Source organism: Empidonax traillii, unplaced genomic scaffold (assembly GCF_003031625.1).
Source record: "Empidonax traillii isolate 1590-97213 ecotype Southwest subspecies unplaced genomic scaffold, ASM303162v1 scaffold498:size1131258, whole genome shotgun sequence".
In the NCBI taxonomy this organism is placed as follows: domain Eukaryota; kingdom Metazoa; phylum Chordata; class Aves; order Passeriformes; family Tyrannidae; genus Empidonax; species Empidonax traillii.
This window is the reverse complement of record NW_020955691.1, coordinates 353,995-371,261: the sequence shown is the minus strand read 5'-3', so window position 1 is coordinate 371,261 and position 17,267 is coordinate 353,995. Positions and strand designations below refer to the sequence as shown.

General features: G+C 39.0%; 1 protein-coding gene across 1 annotated transcript in view; it reads right to left on the bottom strand.

Moving 5' to 3' along the window:
* Positions 1 to 4,391: 4,391 nt before the first annotated feature.
* The window catches only part of CABCOCO1 (ciliary associated calcium binding coiled-coil 1), a 226,414-nt gene continuing 213,538 nt past the window's right edge, over positions 4,392 to 17,267 (bottom strand). Inside the window, exons 8-10 of the mRNA XM_027896466.1 lie at positions 8,565 to 8,633; positions 8,039 to 8,161; positions 4,392 to 5,504 (exon numbers count right to left, since the gene is read on the bottom strand). Coding sequence (XP_027752267.1) covers positions 5,463 to 5,504; positions 8,039 to 8,161; positions 8,565 to 8,633 — 234 coding nt within the window. The 3' untranslated portion in view covers positions 4,392 to 5,462. The remainder of the gene's footprint in view (positions 5,505 to 8,038; positions 8,162 to 8,564; positions 8,634 to 17,267) is intronic.

Genomic DNA, 17,267 nt, shown 5'->3' with positions numbered 1-17,267 from the left:
CTGAGCACCCCAAACTCCAGTCGATGTAAAACACCTCGTTCAAAGCAATGCAGAGAGCATCGCTGTTACTTTGTCTGTCTTTTTTGCAAGACCAGGCGCAGATTTACTGGGAGAAACAAATATCCTCCCAGTGCCATACACACACTTCTGCCCTCAACACAAGGGAGTGCCTGCAGCCCCCACCTACTACTACACTCTCAGGCCATTTACTAACGCGCTGTCAAACAGCAGAAACATCACAAGTTCCATTTTCCTCATTAGTGGGGCCATTGCATTCTGCAGTGTGCCTATCTACATATTTTTAAGCTTGTTTCATTCACTCAGTTCCTAAATCAGCAAAATTTAGCAATCTCCAACATCTCTCTGCAATGAGTGAAATTTCTTTTACTACTGGGAAGAAGGGAGGAGGTCAAGAAGGCTTGGGAAAATTTGTTAGCATGATCTGTAATATGAATTTGGCAGAAAAGAAATTGGGAACATTTCTTTGGAAAACAATCAAAGGACAAAGTTTTCCTCTCGGAGTTGTGTGGTAATTCATGACTTACGTGCTCCAAAGAAATTTGCTCTGATGATTAGAATAGTAAACTATTCGCTGTCTGCCTGACAGACCAAAGATGGTCATTTTTCCTCCCTTTGTCAGTATCTCTCTGTTCAGGCAGGGCCATGTGGGTGTCCCTTGACACACAGATAAAGACTGAATGATGCATCTCTGCTACGGAGGATTAATCCAAGTTAGATACGGCATGGAATGAAATGACAAACAGTAACAGAGCAGGTGGCAAAAATTCTGGCTGAGCCTTGCAGAGACTGACAAGTGCTCTCTCTTACCTGGATCTCAGCTGCTCTTGCTGTATGTGAAAACTCAGTGTCTTCGTGGTTACCCACTCATTCCACCTTAAGCATATACAAGTGACCAACAAAGCTGAGGATCTTGAAAGCCTCTGAGATGAGGAAACTTGAGCCTCCAGTATCCACTGCAGCTAGGGTTAATCAACAACACAAAATTACACTGTGGAACTTGCTGCCATTGAATAGTGTGCTGGGTGGTAGCACAAATGAGGTCAAAAAAGGACTAGAAAAACTCACAGAGATCATGCCCTTTGATTTCAACTACCACAGAGTCTGGGTGCACACTTTGCTTCCACAAGTTTCTGAAGCACCAATCCATGGAAGGGTGTGCCTTCATCCACTGGAATAGGATGCCCTTCTCCTATACTCTTCCCTAAGCTTCTCCCATAGCCAGTGCCAAAAGAAGGACCCTTGGATTCTGCTCTTTCCAGACATGACATTTCTTGTGCTACAATCAATGCAATCATAAAACTAGACAAGAAAATTGTCTTGGCTGGAGTTTTAAATACATGATACTAAAATGTCAAGAAAATGTTGCATGAGATCTCTTCAGAAAGGGCTAAAAGGAGATAAATTAAAACTCAAAATATTCATGTAGACCAACCTCAGTGAAGGGAGGCAAAATCCTGAGGCCATCTTTGCAGCCACTGGAGGAATGGACTCACCTAAAAGGTGCTTCAACCAACCTGCAGAGGCTCCTGCCATGAATCACCACCCACAACAGCATCCCGAACTGATACAGCTCCACTAGCCTTCTTCCAGAAACAGGGAAGTACCATACTCATTTAGGTGAATAATTTTTTGGACCATTGTTCCTCCCAGTTTACTGCTGTCAGGCCACAGGTCTCTCCTCTTGTTCCCCTTATCCCACCTGGTTGGGGTGCTTGTAGCAACTCACCTTTTCCTTTTTTGTTCTTTGAATCAGCTGCAGAAACACTCGAAAATATATTCAAAATACACACAAGTCCCAGCAGGTCCAGGCAACCTGAATTCTGCAAGAACAAACCTCCCGTTTAATGTACACTCTGTTGAGTCAGTGCCAGCCTGGGCTTTAAAGCAGCACCACTGTGCTGTAAAGCAGTCCACTATGTAAAATGTCAGGTTGTTTCTACCCTGCAAATATATTACATTCCATTCTTTCTGCAGCATTACTAATTCTATGTCCTGCTTAATGCTCTGCATCTGAATGGGACTCTCAATTACATGAGTCACTGCAACTATCCTTTGATTATTTTCTTTTTTTTTTGGTACATGTGATCTGAATCTTCAACTGCTGGAGCCCAGAGCTTGCTCTGCACAATCAAAGGGCTACAACAAAACGGGCTGAAATGCTGGCTTCAGTTTTGAGTTGCCTGTGCTTGGTCACTGCTGTCACCTCCTTGTGAGGGATGGCAGAGGAGCGGAGGTGCTCCAGAAGCTGTTCAGGTAAGTGCAACAGGTACACCTGGAGAGATGCATTTGGGTGATGCTGAACTCAGCCAAATCATTGCTGAGGAGCCTGATTTAAACAGGCCAGCGCTGACTATGCCCATGTTTTATGGTCAGGTTGGCAGTGTAGGTTATTGAAGAAAATGTCTTTTTCTCACTTGCGAAAAGCTGAATTTGAAGCCTACGCACAGTGGCTTTTCTGGGAAAGCAAATTTTCTTGGAATGCCAGTTACAATTTTAGGAAGGAAACAATGTGGTAATTTTCAAATTCAAATCAAGTTTTGGCACCAAAGAAAAGCAAGGCTTGAGAAGAAAAGGTCATGACAAAATACTACGAAACAGGTAAAAAACTGTTTTCTTTTTTTGTTTCCTTTCTCAACACTTTCAAGCCAGCTACTTACTAGAAAACCTGCTTTCCATCTAAGCTTCCATCACTCTGTCAGTATAAAGCAGAAAAGCACAGCCTGAAAATAGAGTTTTTCTTTTACTAGAGGATAATTACTAGTTGTTCACTGTCTCATTATAAAATGTTAGTAAAGACCAGTATTTTGCCATGAAATTGCAAAAAAGCATCGATATTATACCTTATATAGGAGAAAATATACTGTTTCTTCTGTCTTCTGACCCCTGGAAAACCATCACTTCTTTGGCAGAGAAGGTAGAACATGACACCTCTTCCTTTCATTTCTACAAGATCTGATTTAAATTGAGAGCTCTGCAGGGTGGGAACCCGTTAGGAACTATGCTCTGTATGTGCATTGTGAAGAACTTTGTTACATCAACAGTGTGGAAAAAAAAAAAATAACCAGAGATTGTTATACCAAAGCCTCCACTGTAGGTCCCAGGAATGACAGCATAATTATTTTTAGAGATGACTACAGCAGTAACTCAACATGACACGAGAGGTTGGAGAAACAGCAAGCCTGATTTAAACCAATGGAAAAGCCAGGAATGCAGAATGGAGACTGTTCTTAATGCACCATATTGCATCTGAACATTTTGTTCCTACCCATCTATCCAAAGCATGACGTTTTGCATTTCATATTAACATTCTGAAGACATTAAAGGATTCTTCAACTCAATGTTCATATGCTGTGTCAGAATATGCACTCCGACTGCTTAGAGAGATGCTACGTCTACCTTCTACTCATCCTCCCTCCTTCAGCCTCCTCACCATCCTCCTTCCCACTCCTAAAAAATCCCAGGGGCTATTTTTTATTGGTACCATTATTTAGTTCAGCAGAAAGATGGTTACAAATACAGTTTGTGGGATTTGGACTCCACTTTGGATTTCTGCACTACCTCAGCTGTTATGCATATGTACTGACTGCTAACAAATCATCACAGTATTACTTGATGTTCATATACAATTTCTCATCTTCAAAGCACTTTAAAATTTCCCAGAGGTTCTACAAAATCTGGGAGAGAGAGAGAGAGAAAGAGCTATGGGCAAAAGCCTTTGTTTACAATTGGTCTTAACATAAATCACAGCTATTCCCTTTCTGCTTAGTGCTACAGCAGGAATGCTGCAGTCCTCAGATTTAGGTCTGAAGTGCTAAACAATGCTAAATTGCCAATAACACATTTTCACTAAAAAGTATTTAAAATACTCTTTGTCATATGGACAGCTCTCTTCAAAAGTTCTGTTCTCACCTTTGAGTTCAAAACCAGGGAAGCAGTGACATTAGCATAGTGTGCTGGGAGGTGGATTTATGTATCAAAGTAAAGGACATTTTGATTTCAGAAAGTTTTGATAGCAAAAAAAGTTGTATTTCATAGCAATAAAACAACAAAAGAACATAACCAGGAATCAAAATATTTTTTTAAAGGTAAAACTAATAATGATTCAGGAATTCCTTCATTGTTCAAAGCAGAACAGTTAGCTGTTAATAGCCGAAAGGAAGCTCACAGTAATTTCCTGGCCAGCACTGGAAAGAGCAACCAAGAAAACTTGGAAGTGAATCGTTTAAGAGCTCACTTTTCCTTATCAGCCACCAGGGGAAGAATCTCTCTCAGTGCCCAGAGACCCAGAAAAATACTCTGTTCACTTCGAACACCAAACCATTGCGTTACAGGAGCTCAGAGCCCTCATCTGTTACAAGCCACTTTTTTTCTTTTGATTGGGCTGAGTCAGGTTTGCCAATTTTTTTTTTTTTTTTTTTATTTACCAGCATCAAAAAAACAGGGATGAAATGAAACAAAAACTAACTTTTTACTGAGTGGGAGACAAATATGAAAATGTAATGAATAAAACACTCCATTTCTCAAATATTCCACTAAACATGTAATCCAATCCAGCCTTTACACTTCAAAGCATGACTTGTACTTCACATGCTTTCTAGGGCACAGAGTTCTGTGACACAATAAATACAGGCTACAGTTCTGCAACATAGATGTTAAACCGGTTCTTCTGAGGTCATTTATTTGGTTGAATTCCTTTTGAGTATGAAACATTTCTCTAATGTCTGGAAAAAATATGGAAACATTCTCAGATGAAAGGTTACATGCATTCCAGAAAAAATTCCACTGAAATCTAAAGGAATACTGAAGTGCAAACTCTTTATTTATTCAATTTAACATGGTAGAAAGAAAGAAGTGTAAGCTATTAAGTGTGTTTTAAAGCTTAGGAAGCAAATTAAAATTAAATAACATACATATTATTAAAGAATAGCTACAGTGAAAAGTGTGTAATTACATGTTAATTAAATTCCCTCCTTATTATATCTGCAGTGCCTCAAAATGATGTTTCCTCTCTATGTATTCTCCTTGTAGCAACATTTCTTGAAAAAAACCATGGGTGTAAAGCAGAAACTGTTAAATATTTCACAACTGGAAGAAGGAAAGAGAATGAAACTTCAACGATTTTTTTTTTTTAAGCTAGGATTTCTATTCAGAAATAAACTGAACTTCGACATGTTTTAATTATGTGTCCTTCTGTTTATAATCTTCAACTTAAGCCTAAACTAAACAACAACGCTGGCAGAACACAGTGAATTTGAGGAACTGGGATGAACTACTTCTAGGTAAACGTTAACAGAACCACTTTCCTTTATACAGAAATAATTATGTTCAGGCAGGGAGCCAGCTCTGTGTGTGCCATCCCCTACTGCCCCATTCCTGTGAAATCCAGCATCACCTTTCTTATCTGGCTATTTAGGAGTTTTTAATTTTTCTGTTCTCTGAGTCTAAGCTTCTTCCTGCATTTCCAGCTTTTCATTTATGTCTGCCTGCAAAGAAAATCAGAAGAAAGAAGTGGTTATGATGGAGCTATCTTGGGCTGCACATTGTCTTTGTGGTTTTGACACACTGTAGTGCAGCAAGGCAGACATTATCCTACACACCTTCCTGTTTTGCAGACAGAACGGTGTTCCAGCCTGGACTTATGTGATAACACGTTATCGTATTGCCGTGCACGATTCCGATGTGTGGCATGGCTGCCATCAGCAGGAAGGGATCTGGGACAGCCATTCCTCACGTAACCTTGTCTTGGGAGATAGGATAATTTGCCTGTGTTCTCAGACAGCCTTTACCAATATACACCAAACCAGAAAAATTGCTTTGGGATTTGGTTGTTGCCACTGTTTTCCTTTGCTGCAGATGTTTGTTCTCTAGTGTAATGTGTTTTATTGAAACATTGCTGGAATTAGAAAGCATTACTGAAAATGAACAATAAAAAAAAACATACTTCTGTGATGCTGCTTGTCTGTCTTAATTACCAGCACAATTATGAATGTGTATCTCATTCTGGAAATCCAGACTGCTGCAGACACTGAGCATTTAATTTGGAATGTAGCATTTGTGGGGAAGGTACAAGGGCTGGGACATATTTTAGTAAAATCTTTGGCAGTGATAATGTGTAGAAATCTCTGATTCTATGGCATTTGGAAATGTGGGATCACTGGATAAAGGGCCACAAATACTGGAGGTTTATAGGTAATTTACATATATTTCTCAATATCAACAGTCACTACTCCAAAAATACAAGAGAGACGGAAGGACTGCAATGACTTTAAGAGTCACAAAGTTTTGCTCAAACAAGTGGAACAGGCTCAGAGGTCCTTTACAAACTCTGCATAAATTATCCCAAAACTTAGAGTTGCATTCTTAATGGAATTCAGGCAATTTTGATAAAGCAAATGGGTTTGTCCCAGAAACACGTGACATTTTAAGAACTTTGTGTCTTGTCAGTCCTAGAAATCCCTACCAGCGCTATTCTGCAATCAATGGATAACCACAGCTAAAATGTTTTCAAAGTTCACAGTACCTCAGCTGGGAACCAAAAGGCTGGAATTTCTCTCCCAGTTCTGTACCTTTGCAGATGACCGTCACTATAGTCAACCCAGCCTCAAGTATCACCAAATATGTCCTCACCCCTTCACATTATGTGTGTATATTAAGTTGTTTTGCTGTGGAACACTGACCCTTAGGCTAATCCTCTTCTATCCTCCTTCACTATGGCTGCTGCTGAGACCACTGAGTGATATCCCAATAAAAGTTATTTTCTAGCATCAATTAGAGCAACAGCTGCCTTGTTAATGCATGTGTTAAGACACAATGCAGATTGTGAAACCACAGTCCACACATAACGAAAAAATTGTATGAGTTTGATCATGGATCAGGTAAAAATCTCATTATAGGATGACTTCTGAGGTCACGAAACTGAGAAAACAGGTGGGAAAGATATACTTGTGAAAGACTTAACAACTGAAGGGAAATCATTCTTTGTGTATACACCCAGAGTTGCAAAAGAAGAAAAAAATAAAGCCTTTCTCTCATCTGTGCAGGTTTTGTAAAGGAAAAACTCTTAGCACTGACACTGATGGTGTAGCGAAAACCAGGATTTTTTTTTTTTTTCTACAGTTAGGGACAGGAATAAGACAACATACGCCAGGGATTCCCTCCTGTTTCCAAAGACATGTTTGAAATGTTGAAATGGAGTATGAAATCAAATAGATACATCTAATGATGGCATTATTATTCTAATTTATATTCACCATTCATGTGTAGTCCATGTAAAAGAATTTATCAACATCACACTATTTTCAGACAATATTAGATATTTATTAAAGTGCTGCTTGGTCAATAGTGTCTGATGTGCTGTATCTAAAGTTCTAAGTGCCACCTGGTTGTTGCAAATAAGACCAAATTCCAGCAGTTTCTTGGTGGAACTCCGTTCTAGCTGGTTTATTTTCAATAATTTCTTACTTAAGTCCAGTGTCAATAGCTTCCTTTCCTTTCATGAACCCCACAGAAAGAAATCATGGACCCCTCAGTGTCTGTAGCCCCCATACTGTCACCTGATGTGTTCCATTGAGGCAGCTCTTGGACAGTCACGCACCGAACAAACAAAGCCTCAAATTGGCATAAACCTGTTATTTCTTCCACAGATTGAAGGACGTGTATCACAGATGCATCAAACAATTTATATTAAGCACACATTGCATGTACTCCATCACAGCAGCTGGTCCTGAACCCCTGAGAAGGAATTTTATCACTGACATCACTGAGAGCAGGATTTGGTCTGTGTTTCTTGACACATAGTAATGCTGAAGATATATGTTGTTATATTACTGAATATTTTTTATCTTATCACACGTAAGCTGACTAAACTAGGAGTTATTTATAGAGGCTAATTCACATTTTTACAGCATATGGATGTGCTTTTTGCCAGCTTTAGCACAAATACAGTTTATATTCATTAAGGCTGAGCTAGCTAATTAACCATAGACAGAATTAGTGAATAGCTTTCTAGTAATAGTACCTCAAGGTTGCCAATAATTTCATTTGGGATTTCACACTCTGCAGACTTCTGATCTTCAGCAGTGACACCCGCCACAGCATCTGCCTCGGAGGACTCTTCCAGGTAATCCTCCTGATCAGACCCCTGGCAGCGACCACCAACAAGAAATACGCAAGTTAGAACATCATCCTGCCCTCCACGAGACCAAACAGCACCAGCCAAAGGCATGCAACAATACAGGGAGCTGATTTGGGGAAGTGCTGCTCTGACAGGGACCAGCAGTGTTGCTGGTCTTGCACTGCCCAGGTTGGCAGAGAGGTCCTGAGGCCATGAAGTTAGAAGGGGCAAGAGCCCAGAGGTGACGACTCAAATAAAAGTCCTCAGCTGACTGATTAATGCATTAAAAGTAATTTCATTCAATCTTAGAAGAGAATGCATGTCATATTCTGGGGAATAAATGTCATCAGTGACTGGGCTCCAATGGGAATTCATAGGAAAATAGCTCACAAAAACCCTACAATAAATTAAAAGGAACAAAACTCCATACCTGAGATTCTGTCGCTGCAGCTGAGGAGGGAACTTCAGGTTGGTCAAGTTCAATCACATCCTGCTGCTGCTAGGAAAAAAAAAAAGAAAAAATAAAAAGAGTAATTCAGGTTTAATCATTACTCAGAGGTTTCTTGCAGATTTTTTTTAAAATGGAAATGAAATGGCTGGCAAACAACAAAAAACAATACCTTTTCTGTTACTATCCAGGTGCTCAGAACTGGAAAGCATTGTGAAAATGATTATAGATCAGCTTTAATTTCTAGCTGCCTCTCAAGGGGCCCTCTTTATAATACTTGGAAAGAACAGATGATTTTCATAATTTCATAACACTACAGCTTCTTACTCATGTGGATAATTACGTTTAGAAAACACTGTGCTTAGGTAACGTGCTGTCTCCCCAGTGCAAATTTGTCACCTCTGAACGGGGATCTTGCTGCAGTTTGGAATTGCAGGGCCGTACCAAGGGAGTCAGCTGGAGTAAAGTTGTAGTGACACTGCATCAAATAAGGCCCTAAGAAAAATGTTTTTATATGTGACTATAATTTAAGAGTCGCTAATGGTCCGAGTATTGCTGCTTCATCGACTGGCTCCTTTGCTGGGAACATGGGACCCTCACTGGTGCTGTGCTGGTGTGTGAGCTGCAGCTCCAGCAATGCTCAGGGACAATGGCTTTTCCCCCTCACAGCAGCTGGATGAAGAACCTTGTGCACACTCAGGTTCTCAGGAATGATGCAGAAGGCAGCCCTGCGTCCTCTAAAGGGACAAGGTTCTGTGTCCTATTTTAGAAAAAAAAAAAAAAAAGGATGACAGAGAACATATGTGCCAAATAGGGCGAAAAAAGGCATTTCTGAACAAGCAAGGAACACTGAAATTGTGCGTTTGGGGCCTCTGCAAGGGGAAGTGCCCATCGAGAATACGAGGCAGATGTTCCAGTTCTGAGTCAGCGATTACAAACAGGATTTTGCTTGGATGGTGTAAGTAAACGACATTAATTCACATCAGGGTAATTGCAGCTCCCATAAATTAATTTCCTCATGCTTTTGAAATCGTGGCTAGGTTGATATTTGGTTTATTTAGTGACTTGATACAGTTACATATGCTGAAAATATTAAAGATTCTATACATCTACAGAAGTGACAGCAAAAATTGAAAATAAAAAGTGAGACCTAGCCACTTTATTACATTAAAAATCTCTTTTGTAGTCCTAAAAGCTTTTCAGACCTTCTGTTTGGACATTGTTACTATCTTCAAGATTCCCTGTCATGTGTGAGCTTGATAAAAAAGGCAGACAGTATCAGCCCATGTTTATAAGAACCCAAAAGGCTGACAGAAATATTTGCAGATAATAAGTGAGGAGAAAAATAGATTTATAGAAGCATTTTCCTCCACTGCTTGAAATTGAAATTTTCAGCACTGTATTAGTGCCCACAAAAGGAATAGCCAGGAAGTTTGGGGTTTGCATCAAAATGAAAAAGATGAGCTAAACTGTATTTTTGCTAAAATAAAAGGATGTTTTGTTTTCAAAGTCTATTTTTTTAAACTAGAGCTTTTTTGATTTAGCAGCTATATTCATTTTCTCTGATTTCTTACCTTACATTTTCTTATTAAAATATTAGCTGAACTGGATCAGAATTCACAATTAGTTTCTGCTTCCTTAAAGCAGTATTTTTTGGTTAGTTAGTTACCTATTCACTCAAAATATTTTCTTAATTTAGACTAAATCATTATTCTGTTTATTCCCCCTGGTCCAAATTTAAAAAAAAAAAAAAAAAAAAAAAAAAAAAAAAAAAAAAAAAAAAAAAAAAAAAAAAAAAAAGACCTGGTTTTTAGAATCAGTTCCAAGCTGATCAAATACGTTTTTGTAGCATGGATTAGATTTTCTGTTTTTTTAGAATAATATTTTTACTTCACTGCGTCTTTTTACAGAGAGCCATTCTTTACTCATCTGTTCCATGTCTAATAATAACCCTTGGATCATTAAGAAATAACTAAATTACAGCAGAACTAGTCTCTTTAATGAGCCATAATAGTCCCAACATTCAGCCAAAAGTTTTTTTAAAAGACTGTGCAACTTCAATGTAGAATATGAAGCATTTTGTTTAGTAATAAGTTTATGAGCAGCACTACAGTTTACAGCCAAAATATAGTGACCTAAAAATGCCATTCTGCATTGCTCCTTCCTATACATTGTGTCCTTAACAAGTCCAGGGGAAAATTAGAACAAATGAATTGTGGTGAGAGCCCGAAGCCAACAAACGTATTTAAATGAGTCCTTCTGATGCAATACTTTCCTTTAAAAAACACAATTAAGTCTTTGTGTTTCCTTTGAACAAAACCTCATGTTTAATAGCACCAATGGCTCTGTAGTAAAATCTATTTAAAAACAGAGAAGGAGACACAGTAAGTTTTATACAGTTACAGTGGCTTTAAAAAAAAAGCTGCTGGTTTCTGAAGTCTGAGTAAATTTATGGTGAATTACTTCCACTGACCTACATTAAAAACTTCATCCTCCTTTTTTTTAATTCCTGAATATTTGTCATTATGTGAGCATTATTCACTATGACAAAGATGTATTACTCAAAGTGTCCCCTTGAATCAATATAACTATCGAAATGTGAGAAACAGTTTGGCAAGATGATAATGCCTTAAAATTAATTGGCAATATTTTCCTGCACACTGTGGTCCGGTGGGTCCACGGGAATTCAGACACAAAGGAATTGTGAAGCAGTTGCACAAATGTAGCTGGCATATCAGTGTCAGCTGCTCTGAAGGAGCTGGAGGGAGAATTAAGTGCAATATTCCTACTAATTCCTGGGTGTGGTGGGGTGCCAAAAGGCCACTTGAACCCAGGCAAGTTGGAGCAGGCTGGAGGCTGAGCTGACACCCAGCAGAGGTTGGTTGGGAAGTCTCTGTCAGCGTCACACTTTCCCACCCCAGTTATATCAGGCCAGCTGAGAACTGCAGACACTGCTCTCCGTGGACAGCCCCATGTCACAATTCCGCTCTGGAATTCTTTCTAGTACAAGTGTGCAGAAAGAGATCGAAGTATAAAAAGCGTAGTGCTGTTCTGCACTTAAACCCACATACTTTTCTTGTTGTTCACCCCTAGCAAATTGCCTTTTTACAAACGTAGGCAGAGAAAAGACAATAACATAGTACACAGGAAAATTTCTAAAACAGGATAATGGCAGGAAAGAAGATTGGTAAAGCATTCTAATAGATGAGTTCCACAGATGTGGTAGTTATTATAAAATTAGCTTTGCATAACTTACCAATACACCATTACATTTCCCCCCAGATGTTATCTGTTACTTAAATTAATTTTGCTTAAGTTACTATTATTGCAGATTTTATCCATGCTGTGTTTTATTATTTAAGTTTCTGTGGCATAAAACAAGCCCTGGCTGATAGCATTACTTTTAATAATATATATAAGAGGTTTCAGTATTATAGAAATGGCTGCTGGGTATATCTTAATAGTCATAGCACAGAACGTCTGTTCTCAAAATATTATGTAGATTAAACCCAGCTATTTACTTACACTCTAATTCAAGTCATTGGAAAGGTTTGCAGTATTTATGTACGTGGTATGAAGGGAAACAATCTCCTCCAGGAATAAATATCAGAGTTTGGAAATTAGCAAAGCTAAGGTCAAGGTCAGTTTGGATTTACTAACATACTTGCTGAAAATGAGAATTTAGAGTTTATGTTTACTTATTTCATAAACGAGGAAAGAGACTGAGGGGGTGGTGTATTTGCCTCTTTAATACATGGCTTTTGTATCACAGAAACATTTTGAAACCACCTTTTCAGCTTAATATTATCAGAAATTCTGTACTCCTTTCCACACAGTCTTAACATAAATTCTCTGCAGTTAATCTTACCAAACATAGGAAAATAATTACTTATAAGAACTGAAAAAAAAATATCCCATGTTCAGCATGGGCCGTTTCTAAAGCCTCGCAACATCTTTCAAAGCCTTTCCATGGATATGGATTTGATTCTATATGAATGGCAGATGCATTTTTACAAGAAAGTTCTTTGTGTGTTATTCTCTGTATTCATATCACCTGCGTAGTTTCTAGTTGTAGGCCACAGGACCTTGTGCTACCAGAAACCTCCACAGATTTCTCTCATATATATGTGAGATTTGCTATCAAACAAACTCTGTAACACAGGATTTACATTAGTTTGCTATTTATGCTGAGCATGCCCAGCCATGGACCTACAAACATGCTGAATTTCAGCGGCTGGAATAAAAGGCGTTTTACAAGAGATGGTTTGTTAGGTGCCTGCATTTCATGTGGTTGGATTTGAATGAATACATAATGGATAGAGATGCACTGACTCAAACCAGGCAGCCTTTTTTTATCCTTCCTCTTTAACCTGCCAGCATATGCAAACACAACAAACCCACCCCACCTGCCTGCTGAGGCGTCGCCCACCAGCGTTCCCACAGGAGGCTCCTGGGAGGCTGCTGGTACCTCTACAAATACATTGGCCATCCTATTTTGCAGCAACACTTTACACAAGGATTTTAGGAAGCACACAAAAGCTTAATCCAGATTATCTGATCTCTGTGGTGCGACAAAGATGGCAGAGCTTCCTTCTAAACACCTTCGCAGTACGCAATTTTATTAATATTAAAAGTAGAATTAAGATCAATGAGAGCCTAAAACTCTGCCTCTGAATTATGTTCCCGAGTTGCTAATGATGCACATGGAAATTCTGTGTGCATGTTCCTGGGCAGGAGTTTTCAAAACACTATTCGTAAATGAGACAGAAGTTCAGTGAGTCAAAGGTAGGCTTTATGCTCTTTTTCCTGCATTTCAAAATCTAATTTAATATGTTTTAAAGAGAGTTTTCCATGTTCCTGAGCTGAGATGTGAATCGACTTTGTTGACAATACATTAGTAATTAATCTAGTCCAAAATAGCTATCTGCAGCAATTTGGTGCCTACATTGACAAAACAGGATCTCCTCCTCCCCCCAGGAAGCTGTAAATCAGTCAGTGACATCTGGCCTCAAGGACATCAGAGTCATCTCAAATGTGGTAATTTATATTAATGAACATCAATATTAATTTTTAAATAAAAAGAATTTGCTACTGCCGTTATGTTTACATAAGAAATATTATTTATAGCTTGTGTTCCTCCTTTCTTACATTTTGCCCATAAATTATTGTAAGGAAACACACTGTCACAGTTATAAATATTTTTCCTTGGAGTTAAAGCTTTTACATATCCTCTTACTGTTTTCAGTAACTATATGAGGGCAACAACCAGGATTTTCTTTCTACTCCAGGAACTGCTGCCAATTTTAATGCTTGACTGAGTAGAAAAGGGTGCTTCTACAAAAACAACCAAAGCCTTCCTCTCTAGAGATATCTAAATGCAGAATGCCCTTAATACCTAGATTCTGTAAGAATATCCTAACATACCAGAAACAAAAAATTACTGATTTTACTAGGCTGCAGTTGTCTTCTGCTGCTTTTAGCAAGCTTCCAGTTATTACTGCCAATTTTCAGATTATTTAGAAAGACAAAATAAAAGATATATAAAAAAAAATCCTCAGTTGGCTTTTATGCTGAGGACACATCACTAAATGATTCACCTTGGAATGGTCACTCTAAATTCACATTGAATTTAGCATTGCCAAATGTCCTGGTGTTATGGGATTACAAGAGAATCTCAGCTTTCATTTAAAAATAAAGTTAGTGTCTAGCTCTTATGGTTGCAGAGCAAAGATTGAAAACATAAATCTTGAGAGCTCGAAAATTAGACTGCAAGGAAAAGGAACAAAACAACAATTATTTTTAAGCAACTCATGATTTCTTGGGGATCTGTCTCATCATTTTAAATGTTCAAGGTTAATGAAAGGCTTTTAAAAGTAATACATACAGATTTTGGGGAGGAGTGAAGCATTTTTTTTCAGTTCTTGAAAGTGCAGCTCTTGCATGTCTGGGCTCTTCAAAGTACCAACCCCCACTTTCCACTTCAAGGGCACCCAGAAAACAAGGAAAGAGCAGCCAGCTCCTATTCTGGCTGTAGAGTCATAACCAACAGGGATCTAAAACCATTTAAAAACCCAAAAAAACCACAAGCACCTTTCCCACAATAACCACCTATCTAGATCTACAAATATTTTTTAAAAATTAGGGTCCTTTTTATTATTATTAGTTGATCACATGAGAAAACCATAAAAGCAAGTTCTGTTGAACCCAATGAACAACAGGCATTCTAATATTTTGGTGGCATCCACCCTTATCAGATTGGAGCTTTACATTTCCTTGTTGCACATCTCTTTTTTTCCAAATAATTTAATCAGGAAAGACCTAATAGGAATGCTGAAAATGTTATGGGGAAAAAAAAAAAAAAAGTGAAAGCACACTTGGCCAGGTGCATCTGGGTATCTCTTTCTGGGACCAGGCTTCAAACATGTTACAAATACTTGCTGCAATTTCATACTCTCAGAAAACTGATTTGCATGAGAGTGCATGCCTTTGGCAACAAAATGGCCTGTAAGAATTAAATTGCTTAAGGGGCTGGTATTCATCACACCTGCTTTGGGGGCTTTGTCAACCCCCTAAACCCATCCTTGTAGGAAGTGCAAAGATGATTCCCTCTCCTGAGAGACAGTCAGAGCAAGTAAGATGAATTAAGAACCCAACAATTGCCTAATGTACCTGCCCTGGACCACAGCAGGCACAGCCTGCTACCTCCCCTTTCCCCTGGGGGAACTTAGGAAAGCTGGCTTCCTCACCCAGGCTCCCTGCTTTGCCTGCTGCTGGGAAATATGAAATATTCTTTTTTTTTTTTTTTATTAAAATGATCAATTAAAAGGGGCTCGGCGAAGATTAATAGCACTGGACTATCCTGAACTGCTTTTTTTCCAGGTGTTACATCCAAGATGCAGCAACATCTCACCAACTCTCACTGTTCCACAGGGCTTTGGGTCAGCCCTATGACTACCAAAGAGGCAGATATGCCCGTTTCCAGCACGTGTGAATCTCCAGTGTCCCTTGCTGTGCACACACCAGTCAAAAGCAGCCTGTGCCCCTGGAGTTGTGTGTTACCCCATCACATTTCTCCTAGTTCAGCAGGAACAGACTTAAGGCTTTATCCAAACCACTGTACAGGGAAGAAAGGCAACAAGAAGATTCCAAAAACCTGGGAAAACTTTAAAAACTTCATAGGAAAAGGGGTTCAAGGAATGACTGGGAGCTCCTCCTGAGAAAGTCTGACAGCAGAAAACTAATATTTTGTTGTTGATACAGTAAAGCACAGTCACTCCCTGATGCTGGAAGAGGTTCCACCTCCTGCCTTTGTCTGCCGCTGCTGTTGGACAGCCTTCCCTTCCTACCCACTTCCTCAGAAACCAGCCTTTTCTCCATGCAAGACTGGCCATGGACAAGCCTGCCCCATGCTCTGTGCACTCTCTCAGTACCAAAAGCCAGAGGAACAGGCTCTCTCCAAACTCCTCTCAGCCATCAGGTGCATTAGATGTGGATAAGCCTGTCTATATTGATTCACCCCCAGCTGATGCTACAGAAAATAGCTGCACTAACATTTAAAAGATTGCATTAAAAAAAAAACCAAGCCAACACAACCTAAGGAATATTGATCCAGAGCTGAGAGGGGGAAAAAAGCTGCTCACACGATTTAAAAAACACAATATAGATTTAAAAAAAAAAAAAAAGTCACATTAGAAAACTTTTCAGGATATATGGCCACATAAAAATGGGGAGCTTGTGTTCTTTGTTACTAGACCTAAAACATAAGGTCTTTGCCTGAGTGTGTAAGTTTCTGTTAAAACAACAATTTGTCCTGTGGACTGTAAATTCAATTACTGTTTTTATTGGAATCACATTTTGCTTTGGAAACAATCATGCAGAAAAACAACCAGTAACTTAGACATCTTAAAAACATCTCAAAACAGGCATGGCTCTGAGAACAAATCAGTTATGGTAATTCTTCTACTGTGAACTGCAAGGCTTTTTAAATCCATTTCCATATTTTTAATTAACACCTAGTTAAAAAAAAAATCTCACTGTAGGTCATTTTAATCTCAAATGGGAAAACAAATTTGTTTTATCAGAAAATTGATTCAACGCTATTTTAGGGACTTATTTTTCATGTTTTTATCATAAAAATTAAGCTATTAACATACATTCCCAATTTGGGAATGCAGAAGCAAGACAGCTTTTCTCTGAAATTTCAGAGTTACAGTTTTCAGTCACCTCTCTATGTGAAACTAGTCTATTTTAACACCAGAATATTTGATCAGCACACACAAAACCCCCACATAAGTTGAAGATACCGGTACTTCTTTACAACTCCATTTCTATAAAACTTGGATCTGCAGCATTCTAACCACAGCCTGTTAGTCAAAAGAAACCACCCCTTCCTTATGTGACACTTGGATTTCATACCCCACTGCAAACAGGCTCTCCTCGTAACCTCAGTGTTCATAAATCTGTTGGTGCTGCACCTCAGCCTGAGTGCCCGTGTTCGCTTTAGCTCTTCCTGTAACACCGTCATTCACCCCAAATAAAAATGCAGCTGTGGGTCGGGGCAGGGTTAGTCTGGGGAATGCAAGAGTTAATCAAAGCTTTGCCTCGGCACAGCTTGGCTTGGTGGGTGATTTGAAATCTAGTACTAAAGTTTCCTCCTGGCAAACTGCCAAAGCCAACCACACCTTG